Consider the following 24,308-nt stretch of genomic DNA (forward strand, 5'->3'; position numbering starts at 1 on the left):
CATTGCAGATAATTTCTCTCAAGCTAGTTCCATTAAGGATCGCAATCTGTGGCTGCCGATATTAACAGCTCTTCGTCATTAATTACATTTTCTCTAAATTGCCCATGCACTCAATTCCTTATCAAGATGTTTCAACCCAATATCTCCTTTTCATTGGATGAAAATAAAGATTTCTTAGATGAAATTAGATATCAAGTTGTATTTAATTAGTTTAAGCCAGTTCACTCCAATCTGAAATTAGTTAAATGTTTTAGCATTTAAAAATGAGTTTTTATTTAAATTCTCCAATAGCTTGTTAATAATCTATATTTTTGAATATGAAGTTCAAAGTGTTATAGTTTGCACTTGCTCTCAATCTAATCACATTTCGAAATACATTTCTAGGGAAAGCACAAATGTTTTAAAATGAATATCAGCACAATCATATATTCCAAACCTTTTTTTAATTAAAAATGCAATACATGACTTGAGCACAATGTATCTTAGTCGTTTTGAAAATTACTCAAACCAATCCACCAGCAATAGCAACATTTCAGTTTTAAAGCAAAACAAACATGCAAAGTGCTGCAACAGTATACCACGTACCAATGCTAAGTGAAGGTAAAATGAACAGCCTCTGAAACCAGCAAAATGTATAAATACTATAACCAAACAGCATGCTTATAAATTACACCCTATGAAGAAAAATATTATTTACAATGCTATGCTGAATATGCTGAGCAGACATCATCGCAAATTAAAACAGGTCCTATTTTAGGACAAATGAGAAAGCAGACCAAGGGAACTCCATAGTATATTCTCAAGACTCTTTTAACTAGATATCCCCTTTTTACCTGGATTGAAAAGATCACAAGTTGGAGGATGGAAGAAAGCAACTCGATAGCAATATACTGGGCAGCAGTAGAGTGCTGTTGACGGACTGTGATGTAGCTTGACAGGGGAAGTGGGTAATGAGATGAGATGGTATGGTGCTACATCGTGTTCAACAGTGAGAGGTTTGAGTGTGAACTATTTGACTTGACAATGGACTTGCGTGTTGTTTTTAGGATTACATAAAACACCCTCCATTGTACTTGTCAGTGGCAATCATAGCCCCTTCACGCAGTTGCTTGTGTGTTCTGTTTTTGTTACATACAAACATATTCTTGGTTCTTTCGGTAAAGTCACGTAGAAGGGAAATAATACAAATAAAACAATACAATTATCACGACGTTTCGATTGCAACACAAGCAATCATCATCAGGCGTGAAAACCACGGCAAGAAAATTTTCTTCTTGCTGAGAATTTTATTGTTACATTTTTTTCCCTTCTACATGACTTTACCGAAAGAACCAAGAATATGAATCCCTGCAGTCACGAAAGCTTTAAATCGAAACATACAAACATGTTATGGTTGAATTGGAACAGAGATGTAGTCGACGCCTTGGATGATGCAGTGTGCTTGTTTCATCTTTCCCTTTAGAAGTCTTGCTCGTCATCATCCTCGTAATATCCACACCAATCGGCCGGCGCATCCGTTCCAAAGTACCGATCTCCAAAGTTACCTGAAACCCACAACGATGACACAGACACATAAGGACACGAAGGAGGTGACCACTCATGATTTGGTAAAAACAACACGACATAACAATGGCCCATTAAGAATTCTAATCAATGTGTAGAGAAGTTCCCACGGACGTACTCAGAGACGGAGGTAAGTTAAGGGCTTTCGCCATGGTTTATTAAAGCTTATCAATAATACACAGCAGGGTACACAACTCCCAGGGGCTAGGGGTCCTACTCTGAGTCCGGGTCCCTGCCGGCTAGCTCCGGTCTCTCTCTCTCTCGTGTCGGATCGTGGACTCTGCCGACTCCACCGAGCGGAGAGAGAAGCACCTCTACGGCTACCACCGGCTTCTCCCCAGACTCACCACTCGATCCCTCTCTCTACCCCTGGTTCCCTCTTCACCCTGCTTACTCTACCCGTTCCCACAGTGACCCCGCTTACGTCACGGGGTCTCCCTTAAGTACCCTAGGAGACGTGACGTCATCGCACTGAACGGCACACCTGACGTCACGTCCCCATTTTACTCCTCTACAAATGTACTATTTTTCTACATTTACCACAAAAAGTCCATTAACGCTACAGTGGAAGTCTAATAAAGCATGAACGTAATTACACAACGCACTTTGCAAACAACATCAGCAAGGCAGGTCCACATGTACCCGGGTCACAAAAGTTACCCACCTATTCCGGGAATGATGTGGAACTTGTCGTTGACTTTCTTGTCCACGGCCGTGGTGATGATTTTGACGCTGGGGAAAGCGTAGGCCACCGAGTGTACGCCCATCTCCGCCATCAGCAGTGACACCAAGAAAATCTTGTCCTCACACACATCGTGATCCTGTACATCAACAGCACACGGTAACAAAGATACACACTTGCAAAACGCACAACTGATTTAACAGTGCAGATGTAATAACAGCCATAGAGGGTTCGCGTGGGGATTGGCTTGCCGGTCCTTCTCGTAGCCAATAAGGGTTGAGATAGGGACCATGGCCCATGCGTCATCACGACAGGTCATCAGAAGTGATTGGCCTAGCCATTCGGGGCCCCAGCTAATGGGGAGCCGGATGAGGGGCGTGGTCCCGGGATTGACAGGGAACCATCGAGAATGGTCGAAGCTGTCCATACACGATTGGCTGGGGGAACCACGTGACGAAGGTCTTAAGAGCGAGTGAGAGGGAACGATCGAGAGCAGACTGAAACTAACAAGAGCAGGGTCACGCGCGGACGGGGCCTCGGGTTGCCACGTGCGCGGAGGGGACTTAGTGCGTAGTCTGTCCTCTCTCCGTTGTCTGCCAGCAACGGAGAGTGAGTGAGGAAAGTGTATGGTGGAGTGGAAATAAAAAGGACTGATTCCGAAGCCGTCTCCTGGAAGATTATTACACAATAATACACAAGACTGGTGTTGCTTTTTGCATCGAATAGGGCCCCAGAGTATACATGGAGTGCTTTTGTCAAAGATGTCTGGCAACTCAACAACATTTGTTTAACACGTCTATTTCTGCTGGTTACACCCAGAAGGTCAAAACCAGCTCAGAGTTTGTTTTCTTTAAACAATTCTGCTGGAAGATGTTGGTCTCGAAAGCCAGTAGGCCCGATGGACTAAAGCATATTTTTACATGTGCAAACACAAAACAGAGTTCTTATATACGCGAATACACTTTGGGGCTGGACACCTATGAAAAAACACTTCATAGATCATTGGGTTCTACGCGAACAAATAAAATGTCTACGTCGAATCGAAAAGCAAGGTGCATTGTTGGTATTACCAGCAGAACGCGGATGGCCATCAATGCAGCAGCTCCCGTGGAGACTGTACAATCCATGAGCATCACGTGGTCTTCACTGATGTCCTTGGGAAGCCTCAAGTAGTGCAGCTTGCAGAAGTAAAGTGGCGAAGCAACAAAAGGCTTAATCATGAGCAGAAGGCAAGTCATGTTCAGAAGTCATATAAACAGCGGTGCTGTTGTTGAAGAGTTTATATATTCACGAAACGCTTTATTACGTTATTGGTTAAATTGCCATTGTTTGTAATGATAAAACAATAATCAAGCATTATGAAATGTACTGCAACCCAGAAAAAAGTATTGTACACTATTCAAATTTGTATACATATGTAGGGAAGTATAGGCGTGTTTTACGGTCAGCATCAATACCACTGCATAAGTTTGATGTCCGACGTTTCGCTCCGTCTGTTGGGGACTTCTTCAGGAACTTCCAGCATGCGGAGCGAAACATCGGGCGTCGTGCCGAACAACAAAGCATTACAACACGAAAACACATTGAGGAGTGGAAATGAATGTCGATGTTTTCTTAGCAATTTGGTTACTGGCAGTGACTTGTGCCCAGAGGTCGCAATCGGGTACCCGATACCCGTACCCTACCCGATACCCCGCGACCCGTACCCGGCCGGGTACGGGTACCCGTTTGCGACCCTGGTGCGGCCGGGTATGGGTAGGCCGTGAGTCACTGGTGAGTAACCGTTTGTCACTCATTTCCCAACGTCTTGTCTCTTCTCACAATTCAAGTTCCTAGAATGAACCCACCCGCGCCTGCAACATGGCTTCACCCCAGAGGTCGCAATCGGGTACCCGATACCCGTACCCTACCCGATACCCGGCCGGGTACGGGTAGCCGGGTATTGGGTAGGGTACGGGTACCCTTTTGCGACCCTGGTGCGGCCGGGTACGGGTACGGGTAAGGAATCAAAACTCGTTTGCGACCTCTGCTTGTGTCACACCAGCTCCAGGATGAAATGCGCGTGGGGTCATGTTGGGTACCTCGGGCTCGCCTGTGGCGTGGTTGGTTTGGATGAGGATCTTGCCGAGTCGGATGTCCTTGCACACGGCTCGCAGCGCCGGCTCCATGGTCTCTCCGGCTCGCAGGATTGACACCCCCGTGATCTGAGAGAACATAAATTGGTGGCACATCATCTCGTTCAGGGGTCGGCAAACCTGCGGTTCCGGAGCCGCATGCGGCTCTTTAAGGACGGCAGTGCGGCTCTTAAAATTCGAAAAAATATATATTTTTTTGTTCTTTTGGTTCCCGACCCCTGACCATGGAAGTCCAGTTCACCGTGGAAGTCCAGTTTACCATGGGCAGGGGTTGCCAACCTGCGGCCTCGTTGCCGAATGCGGCTCATTAATGACTGATTCGAAAAAAATGTCTCGTCTTGTTGTTTTGGTTGATTTTATTACACCTAACAATTGTGTCAAACTGAAAATTACTGTTCGTCATTTGATATCTAACACATGTTATCATACTATTTGTCCAAATTGTATTCCTATTGTGCCATAGGCATCATATCATGAGATAAAGTATTCATTCTGAGCTTTGCAGAGCTGTGTACCACCCATTGTATTTTAGAAGGCCCAAAGAGAGTGACATTACTGAAATGTTCGAGTCCTGCTCATAAGACAGCACATACAAATATGCAATGCTAGAGAGCGATGAAGCCATCAAACCGTTATTTTAAATTCTCAGAGCTCGAATTTATCCAAAGTAGCAAAGCTAATTAATTGTGATTGGTTTAACTAGTGTAATCAATCAATTTGGACTTGACTGTGTTGTGAAAATGTAACTTACTCGCTTTCCATCAAATTTGCGCCCTTCGTACATTGTTTGTTGGTACGTTTCCACAGACATGTCCTGTGGATGCAGAATGTTAAGAGAAACGGTTTGTGTGCATTACAACAAAGATGTCAAGTTAATGTGCACACATTCAAAGTAAGCCTGGTACCAGGCATAGAGATATATTAAATGTACGATTTTAAGACAAAATGTAAATCTTCGTGAAAAACATAAAATAACATTGCTACATTGTCCTCCATGTACCTTTACAGAGTGTGCATGGTAACTTCATGCAGTTAACTGTGCTGCCACGCAGTAAAAATAACGGCCAAGTTCGTACACCTACCCGAAATGGTAAAAATGACAAGGCGTGCTCTATTAACAGTCGCATGAGTCTCTTGGAGTAGAAAATAAACTCGTCTCGGCTTGTATCCTTGCTTCTGTAAAAGATAACATGGTGCAATAGAGGTACAGATTAAGCATAGGTTATAAGTAGAACTTGCATAATTACATGGTAGGACCAATGACTTTAATAATAACAGCCGTTAGGGGGCACTGCAATACTTGTCATGGTGACTAGCACATATTTCGTCTTCAGATTCTCAGTGACACTACCTAGAGCAGGGTCTCCAAACTCCAGTCCTTGCGATCCACCATCCTACGTCTTTCGATGTTTAGCAATGTACTGTATAAAAAAAAAATTACTAGTTCCACGCCGCACACGCCCGTTGATAGTTAAGCACGTCCCACATCTGCTTTAACAAAGCCACTTAAAATTAACATTGAGATCTATGTATGAGTGTGTGCAAGTGTGTTCCACGCCGCACACGCCCGTTGATAGTTAAGCACGTCCCACATCTGCTTTAACAAAGCCACTTAAAATTAACATTGAGATCTATGTATGAGTGTGTGCAAGTGTGTTCCACGTCGCACACACCCGTTGATAGTTAAGCACGTCCCACATCTGCTTTAACAAAGCCACTTAAAATTAACATTGAGATCTGTGTACGAGTGTGTGCAAGTGTGTTCCACGTGTGCATGTACGCACGTGCTCCACGTGACGCAGACGGTGTTAATTGCTTAGCGCGTCACGCGGGACGTGTTTAACAATCATCGGGCGTGTGTAGTGGAGAAGAAGTTAAGTTGTATTTGAATGGAAGTAAATTTGTAAACGTGGAAGGATGTAGTGCGGTGGGTCACGAGGACTGGAATTTGGGAAACCCTGACCTCGAGTGGGAGTTAAGAGCTCCAGCACATGGGGCCATCAACACATGCAAAACCCATTGGGTACAGCTATCATCACATGCATCACCCGATCCATTATCACCATCAGCCGTGATCAATCCACTGCAAGATGAAGACGTTCCCAAGCCATTTGGATCTCACACAGTTCTGTGAAGTTAATTCGTGTCCATTATATCACCTTAGATCAGCGAACAACACTTGTAGGCATAGGCCCGAGCGCAGTCAGTAATTTTGCTTCACAATCATAAGCTGAGCACAGCTCCTCTAACAGATGTGGGCATCGTCTACTCTTCGCCGCAGTTCTGTGATGTAACAACCACCTAGCATCAGCACGCGAGCCGATTCCATTGCTCTATCTCTGCTATGGAGGTACCATGGGGCACGTTCTCTCCCTTGGTTGCCGTTGTGCCGATATTCTCAACATTTTTAAATCCTTTATATTAAGTTCACTTGCTTGCGCGCTTACGACCGTGCAAATCTTTCGGTCGTTTTTTAACCCACTTCCCGTGATCCAAACGAGCTGACATTTTGCACACAGACTCGTTGTGCGTGACAATTTATTTTCGTGAAATTTTTTTTTCCAAAATTTTCCACTTTTTAGGATTTTTTTCTTTTCATATTTCATTTAAAATACCAATGTGATCAAAATGAAACTCTTACTCAAGAAAAACTGAAATGAATAATAAAATAAAACCGATGCCACGCATATAAAGGATTTATAGTGAAAAACTTTGTTTTTACGGGTTAATTTTTCTGTACCTCAATGTGGGGTAATTGCACCACCTTGAATGCGACAATAATTTTATAAACCGCAGAAATCTCACCCACTGCACAGTTAACGCGCTGCTGCTACGCACTGTCGTCGTGTGTCCGCAGGTTGGCATGCCGATGGTGGAGTTGGTGCGGCACGCGAGGACCGTACCGGATGATGGTGTGCATGCCGCGGACTTGCGGCGAGTTCTCCAGCACGTTGAGCGTCTCTGGAAGAGGCTGCGCTTGGTGGGCAGACGCCAGTGCTGCCCTAAGCGAAACCGAAAGACAAATAATGCAAGTGAGCCATCCACAGGCATGGCCAGTTGCTTAGGACAAGGGCATCCTTGTTAAAAACTTCTGCATCATTCGGAAGCACAAATAGATGTTTTATTTACCATACACATAAACCTATAAGACCTGTGTCAATTAAGAGTACTTTTTAAAAAGTGGAATGTGTATCAATTAAAAGAATACTAATTCAAGTCTTCAATAAAATGGAAATTTAAATGATTTCAAAAGTGTTTTTATTCTAAACAAGATCATTTTCATTACAAACTCTATGCCATCAGCAAAGCTTTAACGCAGAAGTTTTTAAATAGGATGAAGTTTAAACCAACATTGTATGTTCAGTCTGAAAAAATGTGTTTGGACGTCCAATCTTTACAGTGAAAATCGAAACATTTTAAGAATGTTTGGATGAATTTACTCAGAGAAAAATGCTGCTTATTTAATGATGCAATTCTCGCTTGAGATAAAATTTATATTTCACAATTTTCTGCTCAATTTCATTAACACGTTTTTTCAGTTCTACAATACAAAATAAAAAAGTGTAATTTAAACAGAAACTTATCCACATATTTCACATGCAATCTAACAACATTAACTTCACCCATCTGGTGGTGCATTGAATACAAATTGTTCACGGTTATAATTATTTTACGTGTGTTTTTTCAAACAATGTAAAAATATTTACATAAAGTAAAAATGTACTACAGCATACACCATAGATACGATTCACCATACCAACATTTTATTTACTTTGCGCATCATGATCCTGATCCCTGTCTCGTTTTTCCCAATAAAAGCCTAAATTACAGACGTAAATTCAAACTCACTTGAAACAACGAGGCAATGTACCGCCAGATGAGTACCATGATAATTTAAAATGAAACCTTTACACAAGTGTTCTTCCACAAGTGGGTTAACCATAATGCCATGTCATTTTTTAAATACTAAGGCGATGACTGCTCTAACATAAAAAGCTTTACATTCAAGGGAATTTTGTTCAAACGCAAAGTGCCAATGGCAGGCCGTTAATAAGGTGAGCAGTAACCTATTGCAATCTATTAATACGTTGAAGTAAATGCAAACGGTTTATAAAATAACAGTGCACATGGCTATCCCACTTGTTTATATGGAGAACACATCTCGGTTACTTTACTTGTTTTAGTTCGATGAAATCAACAATGGAAATAATCAAATGTCATTTATTATTCGAAGATAATCTTGATTTGAAGCTTTCGTGAATGCAGGAATCCATACTCTTTGGTTCTTTCAGTAAAGTCACGTAGGTATAAAATAAATAAAATAGATCACGACGTTTCTGGCGCAACACAAGCATCCGTCACCAATGCATTCCCACCTGATGACGGATGCTTGTGTTGTGCCCGAAACGTCGTGATCTAATTTATTTTATTTTATACCTACGTGACTTTACCGAAAGAACCAGAGTATTCGAAGATACTTAAAAATGTGCGCTGGTAGGTTGACTTGCAACACAAATCCATGATTAAGTACGGCACTGCGCCAATTTTGCACAACGCCCACCAACTTTTTTTCGTAAGGTAAAACCACATGTTGATTTCGTCAGCTCTTACTTAACTACCAAACTACACAGCATACAACACAATACAACACAGAAAGATCGAGTACGAAGATATTTTGTAAAGATAATCAATATTGTGGTAGGTCACAAAAATAATAAAGGGGCAGAGAGATTATAAAGAATTAGTTATAATTGTGGAATTTAAGGCAAAAACAAAGTATGGTCACAGGAATATGTCTCACTGAAGGGGGGGGGGGGCAAAATCAGCAATCACAAATCTCTTGCAGAGCTGTTAGCATGTTCAGGCAAGTCAGGAACTGCAAACCTTTACCAACATGTGCAGTCATAAAAAAAAAAACGCTAGATGGTTAATTTGTTTTCCAAATCAACGCAAAAATTACTTTCCAAATTAGTTAACGATTACCAAATTTCGTGATGTGATTAATTCATGCGCCTCGTTAATTTAGTGCACAAGGGCCATAAAGAGAACAACCAAAAGGGCATTTGTGTAGTATTAAAGAATATGCAAATTCTCTCACATATCCCAGCGAAGTTTCCTCTGTTCAGTTGGGTAATATTCAGAGCGGGGTTATGGAAGAAAATATTCATGGTAAAAAACAAACACAGAGAACACAAATAGGACAAATACATTAGGCTGCTGCCTGTACTTGACCAACAGAGTGAGGTGGTTCTCCTCTGGAATTCCAGGTGGATGGAACACAGCTTGATACAACTATTTACATGTTGCACTACCGATTAATTCCCCACCACCACACCCATGCACCGTAGTGATGACGCTTCAATTTGAGACATAAATTAGCGTGTGTTCCATTTAAACCTGAAACACCCGAAGAGAAATACTGGGAATCCCCTATAGGCAGCAACATTATACAATTACTAAACAGCACAAAATGCAGGCAGATGTAGTAATTATTTCATTGGAAATGCAAACGGGATGTTGCGCGGTTATTTTTAGCATTGATGATTAGTATTTTTTAAACCAGAGCTTGTAATTGAATGAAATGAAAAAAACTACAAAAAAACAAGACAACTTGGGTGAAACTGCTCATAAATGCATTTGACCTGCCAACATTTTTCACTGGTTTTTCTAGACAAAAAACACCTCGGAGAAGACAACCAGGAAAAGAACGTGTCTTCAGGTATGCTCTCCTTATGCCACAAATAAAATCGCACTTATCGCTATGAATCAGGTGCAGCGTAAGTGCGTTTTCATATTTTCACCCAACATTCTTTAACCATGTTACGGCACACCTGAGGACCAGTAATTCCTAGCTATCCTCTCTGCCATATCGCAAAGGTAAAATCAATTCTGTACTTTACCATGGTAGCATACCTCACACTGCTCTCACGCTGAGATGGTTACAGAAACAATTCGGTCAGGGTTTAGCAAGTGTGTCACACATCACACATGGGGAGAAAGAAAAAAAATGAAAAGTTGCACTAATTATTTACGGACTCTTTCACAGCACACAGTAGTTCAATGATCTGCCGTACTTTGTATGCAATCACGTAACAGCAATTTGGATTTAAATACGTACACACTAATCCAAAGTGTAGCATATTCAAAATCACATTCATAATCTGTAAACATGTCTATGCATGCCTGTACACATGCTCATATACTGTATTATATTACGACTGCATATGAGAATTTAACTTTATGAAAATTTACATTTTACGCATTCAATTCTCAATATACAACAAAGTATGGCATGTGCTGAATGAGTGTGCAATGCATAGGTAGTACAAAAAAAGATTACACTTCGACATTGCAAATAAGCGAGTCAGGCAAAATATGATCATTTAGATTCCACTGCTGCAGAGGCTCAGGGTCTCTCCTTGCACAAGAGCTTTTTAAAATGATATTTGTTCGCATTTCTATCCAATGAAAGAACGTATATTTAAAATCGTAATGGAAGCTGGAAGACACTAACCATGTAAAGTAAAACAGTATGAAAATAACATTCGGTGTTGACTACAGTCCCTTATTTATCATAATAATTTCAAATTATAACGCGCATAATGTTCACTTGCTCTCAAAGAGAGAGACTACTCAGGCGAGGGAACCACAGACAAGTGGCAGAGGCAGTTAGGCGGTGAGCTGCTTCCAAATACCCCCAAGGTCTGCGGCCCTCTATAATTACCAGCGAAACGTCGTACTCAAAAACTGTAAATGTTGTGGATTCACTCTTCAACACACCGGTGGGCTAAAGTAGTGAACTATTTTTCTTTTGTCAACGTGACACTTTTTTGCTGATTGGCCGTGTCGGGTGGTGGAGGGTTACGACACATTATAAATAACGCGATCTAACCCAAAAACTTTATTATGAATAATATTGGTCGCGAAAGCCTCCGTGTTAAACTGGCCCTCTATTCTACACAGTATATATATATGTTTTAAAGTGTCATCAGCCATTTAATGTTTACATGTGGGAGGAAAGCGGAGCACCCGAAAAAACCCACGCATGCCAGAAGGCAACACTCTCTATCCCATACAGAAGGAACAAGTGGAGTCCACGCATTGCTCTACTGCCTTCTCCTGGCAAGCGAGGGTATGACACCTTCATGCCCACACAAAGGGAGTGTCACAAAATTTGGTTGATCCACCGAATCTTCGCCTCCAGTGTTGGATTAGAAGCATGCGCCATCACCGCCCGGCAGATGACAGCCCATTGGGACTTAGTGTCTCTCTATGTGGACTAGTGGCTAAGGACATGGTATTTTAAGCCAGTTTCAGTTTGCTTTTACTTTCTATGAAGACACAAACATAATGCGTTTTTCTGTGGTATGCCGATGTCAAATGGCGCACAAAAATACGTGGTAAAATACAATTGTAATTAAATGTCCTTTAAAATTGAACAAATGCAACTTCCACGGTGATAGTGAACTCACATCTCATTTCGATGCAAGGCAAAAGCTTTACACAAACAACAGGGAGAGAACTGAAATGTACTACATCTGCAGCATTTTAGTGTGGCCTTTAAACACAACCTACAGCAGCCCTATCTACTTTGTCAAACAGCAATTAAAAAAAGAACAACAACATGCAACTGAAGATTACATTGTCGATTTAAATTTCAAAGGCATGCAAACGACAACAATTAAATTTAAAAAAATCAACTAATTATCGCACAATTACTCAAAGGCATCTTAATCTAGTGTGAACTAAACTGAATTAAATTACAGAGAACAGCATGTTAATTATTCAAAGTTGCTTTTCAACAAAATTTCTAAATCAAGGGATTTAATTGCGCGCAAGTAAAAAAAACGACCGGGTTTTTGTTGCTTTACTTTGCCCGTGCGTACCTTCTCGAGCTGACAGTGAACGTGCTGTACGATGAGTTCAAGGGCAACGTTATTCTCACCACCTGCAGAAAGAGGGGAGTGGGGGGGCAGCAGCAGCATAGTGAGATCACAATCCATTACAGTGCTGGCTAAAGCTCCCAACACGAGGCGGCTAATCCACATTCTTCTTCTGGGGCTCAAGGTCAGCGCTATCAGCCACTGCTTAAAACAACGTGAGCAGCACGATGCTCCCTGTGGTATTATGGTTAGTACACCGATTTGCAATTCGAAGATCCCTGGAAAGCGCAATCCCCCCCCCCCCGTCCGCCTTTGTCCACACGGCACGACCAGTGGGTACATCGTAGTTAGTCGATCGGCTGGTTGCGTGCAGTGGGGTAGAAGTGTGGGTTAGTCCCAACTCTTCAGTAGGGTAAGAGTGTGGGTTACTTCCAACTCTTCAGTGGGGTAAGAGTGTGGGTTACTCCCAACTCTTCAGTGGGGTAAGAGTGTGGGTTACTCCCAACTCTTCAGTAGGGTAAGAGTGTGGGTTACTCCCAACTCTTCAGTAGGGTAAGAGTGTGGGTTACTCCCAACTCTTCAGTAGGGTAAGAGTGTGGGTTACTCCCAACTCTTCCAAGACGTCTGGCCAGCATGGGAGCGTAGGCCATCATAACCTCTTGAGGTAATTGCAGGGCTGCACATTGATCTTTGACCAACACGATAACCAATAGAATGGGGTTCATCCTAAAACACAAAAAGTATCCTTAGCTCCATGCTCATTCAAGTAAAATATCATACCATACCGTCCAGTAATATGTTATTTATACAATAATATATCAGCGTAGTCAGCATATATTAACTAAGCTATCAAGACCACTGTATTATGGTTTAACATTTTAAGTGTTCTATGTTTGAAATTGCTGTTTTGGTTCATAAAATGCCTCATGAATTGCAGCATGTATGGATCGGAGTATTTCATTTTTTATTGCCAAAAAGCACCATTTAGTGAAAGTAAAATTTTACTCGTGTCATTTGAGTCAAAACCATGTAAAAAAAAAACAATGTAAAAAAAAAAACAATGTAAAAAAAAACACAATGTAAAAAAAAACACAATGTAAAAAAAACACAATGTAAAAAAAACACAATGTAAAAAAAACACAATGTAAAAAAAAACACAATGTAAAAAAAAACACAATGTAAAAAAGACTGACTTTATTGAGCCAATGAAACGTAAAATGAAACCCATTTACTTAATATGATGTGGGCTTGTTGTGCACCATCATTTGTGACCACAACAATAAAATATGGACCATATCTTGTGACGCACCAAAGAGGCTCCTGATGTAATCAGTAAAATGTGTCCGTTATAATGACTTTTATTATTTTGCTTCATAAAAAACATCACTGTGCTGAAGTGGTTATGTGATCACAGAGAGCAATTTTACATCATCCTTTGAATACAACAAAAAGATAACAATTTTGCCCGAGGGATGAATCCCTGGCAATTATTCCTAAAATGCTGTTGACAGCATAGGAATATAAACGTGCTTACAAGTAACCAGAGTAAATACAATTATTTGAAAAATAAATTAGTGGTTCAAACCAGTAAGACTATACAATCAGTGTAAAATAGTATAAAATGAATTGTTTTCTGGTAATGGAGACATCTGCATATGTAAAGCACAACACAATACAGACTGGAAAAAGATGACGTGTTAAAACAACCTCTAAGGACTCAATTGCACGCTATCTCCTAGTAACTGGCTGGACAAACGCTGAAGCAGCACAATTCTTTGAGAAGCTATGCTTGTCACTGTGCTACTGTGCTGAATTACATAAACTGGGGCAGGTTAGTGACAGCCTGCACTGTGCACCACATATGACTTGGATACATTTCATGCCCAAAGTATGTACATTATTGTTGCATATTCTGCACAAGATGAACCAAAGATGTACACTATTTATAACCACTCAGTTTTTTTGTACTCTTGAGTGTTAGATTCACACAAAGCAAATCAACGTTTTTCAGACTGCAAACAACTTACAGCTGTGATCGGAATCACATAATCCCCTCCCCATTATCATTGGCACTGTTATACAGTAGTAAATACAAAAACAAAGGACAACAATAACTCTTACGGCTTAGTCTGAGGCGGAACCAAACTGTGTCGGCTGGGGCTTCACAAGGGATCTGAATTCTGGTTTGAAGCCAAGCAGGGCCGAAGGCCCTGCTTGGCTTCAAACAAAGTATGTCTCACTGTGCGAAAGAAGTTCGACATACATACATGTTGAACTTCTTTCGCACCGTACGTAGCCAACCATGCTAATCGGAGGTGCGGAAATATATACATTCCATAACCAATCTCCGCCATTGGCCATCAACCCTTTCGAGCGACGAACCTGGGTGCACAGAGCTTTAGCTATGACAGCAGCAAAGCAGCCTGTGACCAAAAGCACCTTCAATATTAAATCTAGAATGAAAACTCATTTCTTTAGGACTGTTTTTTGTGTTAAGTTTGTCCTCCCTCCCCCGCACCTCCGATTAGCGCGGTTGGCTATGTATGTCTGCGGTAAAAGTTCAACGTATGTACATACATTTCAACCCCCAACAGGTGGCCACAAGAAAGCGAGAACACAATTTAGAGGGTAAAAAAAGAGTCCAAATAGCGTGCCCTGCGTGCCCACCTCGTGGCACGACGATGTCGGCCAGCTGCATGGTGGGCTCGATGTACTGCTCGAACGCCGGCTTCACAAACTTGTTGTACTGCTTGATGACGCCGTGGATGTCCCGCCCGCGCTCCGTGATGTCCCTCCGCAGGCGCCGTACGAGACGAATGTCCGAATCGGTGTCCACAAACACCTTCATGTCGAGCAGCTGGGTAGCACCGAGAACGAACGGCATGAGCCGATGATTAATTTGTGATGGGTCGTTGCCGTACACGCGCGTGTACGTACGCCGTGGAATCAATGTGATGTACGGCCATTTTGTCAATTCACTGCGGAATAAGTTCCTCTGTGCAGGGTGGTGAATGCAGAAAGCTTAGATGTTGGAGTATAGAAATACAGTACAGTTCTATTTGCACTGCCCAACACATAGCCCCATGAGCCCTATTACAACCTGTCTCTTCACAGCAGTCACCCATTTAAACACTAGGTTTAACCCTGCTGAGTTTCCAATATCTAGCGCATTCTGGGTTATTTGGTCATAGGCTACACAAGAAATAGGTTCAAATGGATGATTTCTATTTTTTATGTTTCCATTGAACATTTATGGCACGTGAATAACATTTACTCATGAGTCCAAAGTCCACCTGAAATAAATTCTGCTAAACTTAGTCGATTACGTGCAGTATATGTTAATTAACTAACGATTGTGAATCAGTGGACTACGAGTAAGCTTACCTTCAGGAGCTCTTTGTTTGCAAATGACAGGATACCTTCAAATATGATTACATTTGCTCCGTACACCGTTTTCTAGAAAACATTAAAAGTACAAGTCGTTAGACATTTAAACCATCTCTCGGTGTAAGAAAGATTCAAAACATAGTTACATATCATAAACAGCCTGTAAGTGTAGGATGTTTTTTTCCTTCTATCCTCACTTCGTTGGCATCTAAGAATGACTACTTCATGAAATGCTGTGGTATGCATCTGAGCATGGCACGGTGTGCAATGTGCAACTGGCATACCGATTCTTTCCTCCGACTGTGCGTGGTGAAGTCGTAGATGGGCACCTTCACACTCTTTCCCTTCTTCAACTTACGGAGAGTGCTGATGATGAGTTCAAAGTCAAACGCATCTGGGTGGTCAAAGTTGTATTCACTCTTTGCAGCCATCTCCTGCTCCTCTTTGCTAAAAATCTGCGACCGTGAACAATGCTTTTAAGTAAAATGTCAAAGTGCAACAAAGTTGGCGATAGTAATAGGTTTTTACCCTTTCAACTGGTACAAAAACTGACACCTTTATACAAGGGATCATGTTTGCAATAACCACAACACAAGCAGTCAAAATGCAAACAAAAAGAAACAACTCTGATAATGATACGCCTTTTGCCGTCATCTGGTCCAACACCAATGGAGACCAGGCTCTAAGAAACGCTGTCTCGGGTGTGGACCAATCAACTTCAAGGACAGTGCATATCATCATTATCAGAGTTGTTTCTTTTTGTTTGCATTTTGACTGCTTGTGTTGTGGTTATTGCAAACATGATCCCTTGTATAAAGGTGTCAGTTTTTGTACCAGTTGAATGGGTAAAAACCTATTACTATATTTTGCCACTGGTAAAGGAGGTCTCATAGTGTAAAGTTGGTGATGTAAAAGTGACACAAGTGTTACACCGCACTATCTATACGCACTAGGATGAGGGTCACCTGGGTAACCACAGATGAGCGTGTAGAACCAGGATATAATGGAACAAAACCTTGGCACGAAAGCTTGTTTACACTTTTGAATATTCATGTCAGTTACAAAGTAACCATTAACTTACTCAATGGACTATTAAATGAACATTTGAAATAACTATACACATTGGATAATATTAATGATACTTTGATGTATTTAGAACTTTGGAGATTGCACAGAACGTTTGAATTGAGTTGCTGTTTAATCATAGTCTTTGCATTGAAAGGGCGCTTTATGAGTATCAACATCTCAAAAGCGCTTTCATCGCAATCTCATCTCAAGCAGTCGAAGGAGACCTCCCCATGGCAGCTGTCCCTGTACGGCACAAGTTTACTCGGCAAACGGTCAGCAAATGAGCATTGGTCTGCCAGTAGGTGCCAAAGATTGCTTTGTGTAGTCCCAAATGAGTAATTTGTGGCCAATATTTTAATCGACTATAAACCTATACTAGTAAAATGAATTCCACTGAACAAGCATAAAAACAGATGCACCATTGAGCAATACCTCCGATTAGCATGGTTGGTTACGTACGGTGTGAAAGAAGTTCAACATACATACAGTAAAACCAGGCTAAATATGAAACCTTACAATCAATTGTGATAGACCACACTGCACCTTGTAGAAAGAATCCATGGAAAGCAGGGCGACCCATGGCACATCCAGGGCCTCTATGATTTTATTGGCTACAGTGGTCTTCCCAGAAGCACTCCCACCACAGAGGCCTGCATACAGACACACTCACACGATGTTAAATGAGCCAAAGGCCAAAGAGACCTAAATACGAGAGCTACTTATGTTTGTTTGGTCACAACCTGCCTAGAGATCATGCGGTGTTAAGGTTTGGCAAATGTATAAGTAATTCAACAGCAGGTTAAACAAATCAATGTTTGTTCCAGATAACTTTTTACATTAAGGCTCAATTTAATGTTTTTCTCACCCGAACCTCGAGTGTTAGCACCTACGAATACGTTAAAGTACCCGTAATTATCTGAGAAAGGTGGCAATGGTCGCATTGTTAACTACAGTAACTCCAACTTTGCTGGGTACAACGGCAGGTAAAGGTAAATCGCATGACAAGCATACACATTCACCAATGACTGAAAAAAATGCTTATCCTTTAAGTGATTGCTGTTTTACCGTAAACGGCAACATTTACTGCTCTAGTTGAACACACCCTAATAAGTAAGCAAACTTTATAGCACCAGCCTTTTGCCCGTCCTTGGACGGGTGTATTTCAGTAAATCTGAAACTTGCAAGCGAAAAGCAGACCGCGACGTGACATTGATTGCATCAATTCGTGTGCAATTTGTAAGGCCGCGGTGACACAGACTTATTTCATTTAAAGGTTATAATCCCTTGCTCATCATGACGTCCTTTTTACTTTGATGTCTCAACAGCGTGACGGAGATCGTGTGATGTGAGGGTTCTGCCTTTGTAGTGAGGGTTGTAAGTTGACGCCGAGGAGGGGGGAGGAGGCGCCTCGCCCCCCATGTGGAGTGACGTCACCTGCTAATTATTATTAATGGCGGGGGTGTCCATTTGGAAGACGCCACCTCTTCATGATTATTAATGAGGGGGGCTGTTCGATGTGGAGTGACGTCATCTGCTCATGATTATTAATGAGGGCGGAGGGGTCCATGTGGAGGACGTCACCTGGCCATGATTATTAATGAGGGGGGGGCTGGCCGACATGGAGTGACGTCACGCGCGGGACACACAGACATTCTTGCCTCATTAAATTTGTTTGCAAATCTATACTGTTTTGGCATATCCCCAGGGCAATCATACAATCAGAACTCTGTATAATAAACTAAATGCTTTTAAAATGCCAAAAATATAATGTATGCATCAACAAAGCAGTTTTTTCGACTCCTAACACGTTGAATTATTTACAGAATCTCACAGCCTTCCATTTTAGCTAATCCTACGACCGGACCGAGGGCAGAATTGAGAACAAATCGGTTCAGCGTGAAGTGCGGTGGACATAAATCTGTCGAGCTGCCAGATAATGTACATTTTTGGTGAGGACAGTATTACCTATGACAAAAGCCTCCTTGAACTGCGCTCCCTGCTCGTTGTACCAAGGTGGCCGACCGGCCGTATAGATGGTGCGCTTGCTGGTGCGCAGCAGCGGCGGCTCAGTTTTGCTCTGGCTGGTCGTGCGCTTGCGTGGCGCCAGCGGTGGCCGCTGGGGCAGCTTTTCCAGCAGGCCCTGTAGCGAGTCGTCATTGCTGAGGAGGGTGGCAAACACAAACGGAAAAGGAGAACGCAACGTCATCGACCCGGTACTAAGCGGCGATAAATCTCACGGACTTTTCTAAATATGCGGTGGAAGTGTTTAGTTTTTGTGACCGATCCAAAGCGATCACACAATTCTAACTAAATATTCCGGCATGCTGGAATTTTACTCATCGCTTTCGGTCAAGATTTTTTTTTGTTTAAACCAACAAGCATGTGTCCAAATGCAGTCAGTCACAAGGGACAATTAAATACACTCAATAAATTAGAAAAACATTGGTATTATGGATTTAACATATCCATAATACAGGTTTTTTTGGGTTAGATAGTTATAACTTCAGCACACTGGTTTGTTGGATTGTTGGAGAGTAAACCCACAATATTTACAATAAGAGTAAGAAATTTTGATGGTGATTACAACCAACGAATATTAGTCGCGAAAGTCTACATGTTAAACTGCGTTTAAAGTAGGTTTGGAATGTAGAGGAAGTGATGTTAAAACTAATAAGAATGTCATAGGCACCACTGTACACCAGTACAGTGACCCGAATCATATATTGAGATGCAAAATTCCTTTAATTGATTAATTTCGACATCCATTTCCTCACCCTTTACGGTAATTACGCAACACAGTAAGACTTTGCTTGACGCGTGGTGCTCACACAACGCATTTTCGCGATAACACAGTTCTTCCATTCGGGAACACATTGCACAATGTGGAACGCGCCCGTTATAACTCGGTTTCTGAGTGTCAGACGAACTACTTTCTTGATTTTACGCAGCTGAGCGGTTTGATACAGTACGCGAAATGATACGGTAACGTGGCAGCGCTCAAAACAAATCAGTTCTTTGTTCTGCCATAGGATGACAGCAGGCTTATTTTATAGTGCAAATGCGATTCAGTAACAGTAATTACTCGCTTAACCTGGTTTTTTCTTAACGCACCACTTTTCAGGAATGCATCTACCATGTTAAAGGAGGAACTACTGTACATGTAAAAATGTAACACGTACAAATGAGCCCTCGACCACGGTAAGTCATGTGACATACTTGTTTGTGTTGCAATGTAGTAAAAATGTTCAGTATTCAGACGTGTTTAAGGAAGGAACTCAAATTTGTGGCTTGATAAAAAATAATTCGGGCAAAAAAATTTTTCATTTCATGAGTCCGCAATGTGGATGCTACGCTTCTGAATGTTAAAAAAATATATTTTATTTTTTACTTTTAAATCCCTTAATGACATGAAATGAATAACAGCACATGATCTATCCAATTCATTATATATTGTTGACAAATAACGTTGTACGTTCACAGCCTTGTAACAAAATACTTTGTAAGAACTAGAGCACTATATTGTTTGATAAGCAGGATGGAGAAAAAACTGCAGGAGAGTACTGCACCCATAAACGGTTACACATTTTCACAAGAATATAATTTTAAATGTTGTTCCTAGAAAGTACAGTTTTGTCAAAGTAATAGTCTCTACATGTGTATTAAATTATGGCAAAGCAATCATTAAAGCAATACTCCTAATAGGTAGTGAACTACAAGCGCCGGTTTTCAGAAATCAATGAAACCGTGTGACTTTTTAGGCCCAGAGGAATGAAAATAATATTTAGTTAAAACTTTAATATACTGATTACGACACATTCAAACAATGCCATGAGCAAAAATGTTCATTAGTTATGAAGCCAGTTTAAATACATTCAATTAGTTGGTGAGCAATGACCCAAAGCAACCAAGGTCAACGTTTGCTTTATACCTGAAACAAAAACAATATAGGCTATAAAAAGGTCACTATGTATTGCACGCAATTTATTACACTCTAATACAATCCTTTTTGCCATCCTACAAACATCTCTGGCATTTACCAGCAGTAGCGGCATGTGCTTAAAATTGCGTCACGGTCGACGGTTCCCAGAAACCAAAATGCACAAACGGACGGAGAGCATTTTTGGGAACAGCGCCCTCGGTTTAAATGACGGGGTGAGTTGCCAATGCAGGGAGGAGCCAGGTGAAGAAACGTGGACAAGTTATAGCACATTGAACATAATTACGTGAATTTAAAGTTTTACATTTTAATTGCTGGAATTCCTGTTAGCATCGTGGTGTACGCTGTAACCATTAACCATTTGCAGTTAGTTCTTGCCCAAAAGGCAACTGCAAAGGCTTTCCTGTTAATCTAATTTCAGATCATAGTATGCAGTCAGAAACAAAACATTCTAAGAGTCAAAAGTATATATACTATTTAACGCTTGGAAAATCGGACAATATTTGACAGCGCATACTGAAGTGGATGCTTTATTAAATGCCAATAATGATTTCAATTATACTCTATTCATCTGCACAGCTGTAACATGACACCCCACTCTGTTGCATATACACAACATTTTCATTAAAAACCATACATCGAAAACTTTATATTTCCCGACACCGATTCAGTTTTTCACACTAAACTTCACGCAGTAAGTCACCAATAACAATCGCCAAAAGTTATTCACGTCAAATTTAATTGATCTAGAAAACAAGGCACTATTAAACATTTGCGAACGTTATCTCTCAACAATTAACTAAATATTCACTCGAAACAACGTTAAATCAAATAAACTTGAATAGCAATAGTACAGCAGTTCAAAGGAAGACTTACCTAGGATTAAAGCGAAAACTTGACTGTCCAGAAACAATAGCACCAAAGTAAATTTCCTCTCCATACATATTCGTTTTGTATTAAATAAATGACGCTCCAGCAAACCAAACAAAAACAATCTGGGCAGCCGCGTTAGCACTCATCTGGGCAAAACAACATCATCATATGTTCAGTAAAAAAAAACCCGTGTCAAAACATTGATAGCCTACTTTTTAGTCACGCAAGTCATTAATATTGCCCCTCTGTAACAAGCGCGGACGAAACGTGCCCATTACCCAACGCCTATTTATTTGCCTGAAAGGAGTTTGTTTGGCTTTGGGGCAAACGGAGATTTCTGTTTGTGGCTCGTATCAACACGAGAAGCTAAAGTCGTACGCGGTGCGGCTTCAGTCCTGTCCGTTTATTAATAGCACGCCCCTCCACCGGCTTGCCCCTATTATGTGTCAGCAGCTGTGACGAAGGCACGCGTCTAGTGACGGCAATGGTAGGAAAAGGGGCTTGTGGTGTGTGTGTGTGTTTATATATACATACATACAGAGGCACTGTACATGCGTGAAGCTTTTTTTAAAAACGCGAAAGGCAAACAAGCCAGAACGATGATGTTGGGAGTGTCACTGGCAAGTCTAAGGCGTGCTATAAAATTTTTTATTACGCTACCGTGGAAAGCAGCTGCAAAACATGGTGTTACCAATGTGCCCTGCGTGACAAGTATGTGCTTGAAAATGTATTGCAATAATCCCTCCAACCATTATCCCGAGGCGACGTGTACATGTTGTGCACAATGCATAAGCGGACCTGGATTACATAAAGGTGCTTATGTAATACACTAGCTGTACTACCCGGCTTCGCCCGGGACTTGTATCCACCACGCCCGGCCGCCTTTGTCTCCCCAGTGGCGATGTTAATAGGCCACACCAGTTACTCGTTTTGAGGCTGAGTCCCTCCCTCACCACTCTCCCTCCCTCACCACTCTCCCTCCCTCACCACTCTCCCTCCCTCACCACTCTCCCTCCCTCACCAGTCTCCCTCCCTCACCACTTTCCCTCCCTCACCACTCTCCCTCCCTCACCACTCTGTAGAGGACGTGAAACTTTGATGAATTTACCTCAGAGTCGCGTGGTGGGTGTCGAGGCCTAGCACCGTGCAGAGCCTCCGGCCTCACCTAAATTGCCCACCCGGCTGAGGCTGGGTACGGGTGGCGTCCCCCCCCCCCCCCCGCGCTACAATAATACTGTCTAATCGTTATAATTTTATAATCTACCGACCCTATAATAGTAATTGCACACATTGTGGTGGGGGGAGGAGTGAAGAGGACGTGAAATTTTGATGAATTTACCTCAGAGTCGCGTGTTAATGCGTGCGCTTATTTTTAACGGGAATTAAAAATGGCGTCCACCCCGCGGCAAAGGCGTCGCTACCCGTTGCCAGGGGCAACCGCCATCCAATGAAAGCGGCGAAGGCGTCGCTACCCGTTGCCAGGGGCAACCGCCGTCCAATGAAACTGCGTATGGTCCGGCGACCCACAGACAGACAGACAGATTCGCGATTTTATATATATAGATAAGGTACTTATGTAAACGTGACAAAACATAAGACTTGGGAAACATTTCACGTATGTATTTTCAATAATGGATCTGTAAAATATCGTTTTGAAACAAACACTCCAGCCGCAATGCCCGTTAAATTAAACCGAAATGTAAAGAACAAACCTCATCCGTGCAAAAACCGGATTACCTCTGCATCCGATTCCAGAAGACCAATAATTACACTGTGTAACACAATTTTTGTTCCTGGGTAGTAAGTGTTATTTCGTAATTGCTTATGCCCAAAAAAGTATAGAAAATGGCTATTATTCCCCACAAACTTTGCTTTGGTGACCAGGACAGTGATATTTTGAAAAAACAACATATGAATCAAAATGAACATGTATTTATACTAAAGTAATATAAAAATGACTACAAAAGATTAAGTAAAGCGAGTAGTTTTTTATAGATTTACGATTATACTGTAAATCACTTTCACAAATCAGCCCCCAAATGTAGTCTCCCATCATGTTCTTGTTATACTGTCCTTGGTAGCGGCGTTCAAAGTTGAGTATATCCTGGTGGAAGCGCTCGCCTTGCTCCTCCGAGTACGCTCCCATGTTCTCCTTGAATTTATCAAGATGAGTATCAAGGATATGGACTTGGAAGGACATCCTACAGTCCATTGTGCCATAGTTCTTCACCAGTCTCAACCAGCTCCACAGTTTTCGACCTTGTGATTGCCCAGGAAACCACTGCGACAAAGCTGTTCCAAGCTGCTTTCTCCTTACTAGTGAGCTTCTTGGGGAATTCATTGCACTCCAGGATCTTCTTTATCTGTGGTCCGACAAAGACACCGGCTTTGAACTTTGCCTCGAGACAGCTTAGGGAAGAAGTCTTGAAGGTACTTGAAGGCTGCCGACTCCTTATCTCTAGCTCTGAAAAACTGTTTCATAATGCCCAATTTTATGTGCAGTGGTGACATCAGCACCTTCCGGGGGTCCACCAGTGGCTCCCAGTTGACGTTGTTCCTTTCCACAGAGAACTTGGTCCGCTGTGGCCAGTCCCGCCTGTGGTAGTGCGCCTTGGTGTTCCTGCTGTCCCAAAGGCAAAGATAGCAGGGAAACTTGGTAAACCCGCTTTGGAGGCCCATCAAGAATGCTACCATTTTGAAGTCTCCGATGACCTCCCAGCCGTACTCATCATACGCCAAGGCATACAGCAAGGTCTTGATGCTGTTGCAATCCTCTTTGA

General features: G+C 41.9%; 1 protein-coding gene across 3 annotated transcripts in view; it reads right to left on the bottom strand.

Moving 5' to 3' along the window:
* Window positions 1-426: 426 nt before the first annotated feature.
* The window catches only part of UCKL1 (uridine-cytidine kinase 1 like 1), a 28,747-nt gene continuing 4,865 nt past the window's right edge, over window positions 427-24,308 (bottom strand). Inside the window, exons 1-15 of one of the 3 annotated variants that reach the window (XM_061562436.1) lie at window positions 21,532-22,230; window positions 18,684-18,877; window positions 17,262-17,368; window positions 15,935-16,105; window positions 15,648-15,719; window positions 14,931-15,120; window positions 12,267-12,328; window positions 9,479-9,498; window positions 7,284-7,382; window positions 5,463-5,556; window positions 5,132-5,194; window positions 4,327-4,449; window positions 3,316-3,423; window positions 2,228-2,384; window positions 427-1,544 (exon numbers count right to left, since the gene is read on the bottom strand). In XM_061562436.1, coding sequence (XP_061418420.1) covers window positions 1,459-1,544; window positions 2,228-2,384; window positions 3,316-3,423; window positions 4,327-4,449; window positions 5,132-5,194; window positions 5,463-5,556; window positions 7,284-7,382; window positions 9,479-9,498; window positions 12,267-12,328; window positions 14,931-15,120; window positions 15,648-15,719; window positions 15,935-16,105; window positions 17,262-17,368; window positions 18,684-18,877; window positions 21,532-21,599 — 1,614 coding nt within the window. In that variant the 5' untranslated portion in view covers window positions 21,600-22,230 and the 3' untranslated portion in view covers window positions 427-1,458. Of the gene's footprint in view, window positions 1,545-2,227; window positions 2,385-3,315; window positions 3,424-4,326; window positions 4,450-5,131; window positions 5,195-5,462; window positions 5,557-7,283; window positions 7,383-9,478; window positions 9,499-10,293; window positions 10,311-12,266; window positions 12,329-14,930; window positions 15,121-15,647; window positions 15,720-15,934; window positions 16,106-17,261; window positions 17,369-18,683; window positions 18,878-21,531; window positions 22,231-24,308 lie in introns of those variants that run through there. The other 2 variants (XM_061562434.1, XM_061562435.1) reach the window with 2 other exon arrangements.

The sequence above is a fragment of the Lethenteron reissneri genome, chromosome 29, assembly GCF_015708825.2.
Source record: "Lethenteron reissneri isolate LAM-NWPU_2019-01 chromosome 29, ASM1570882v1, whole genome shotgun sequence".
NCBI lineage: Eukaryota > Metazoa > Chordata > Hyperoartia > Petromyzontiformes > Petromyzontidae > Lethenteron > Lethenteron reissneri.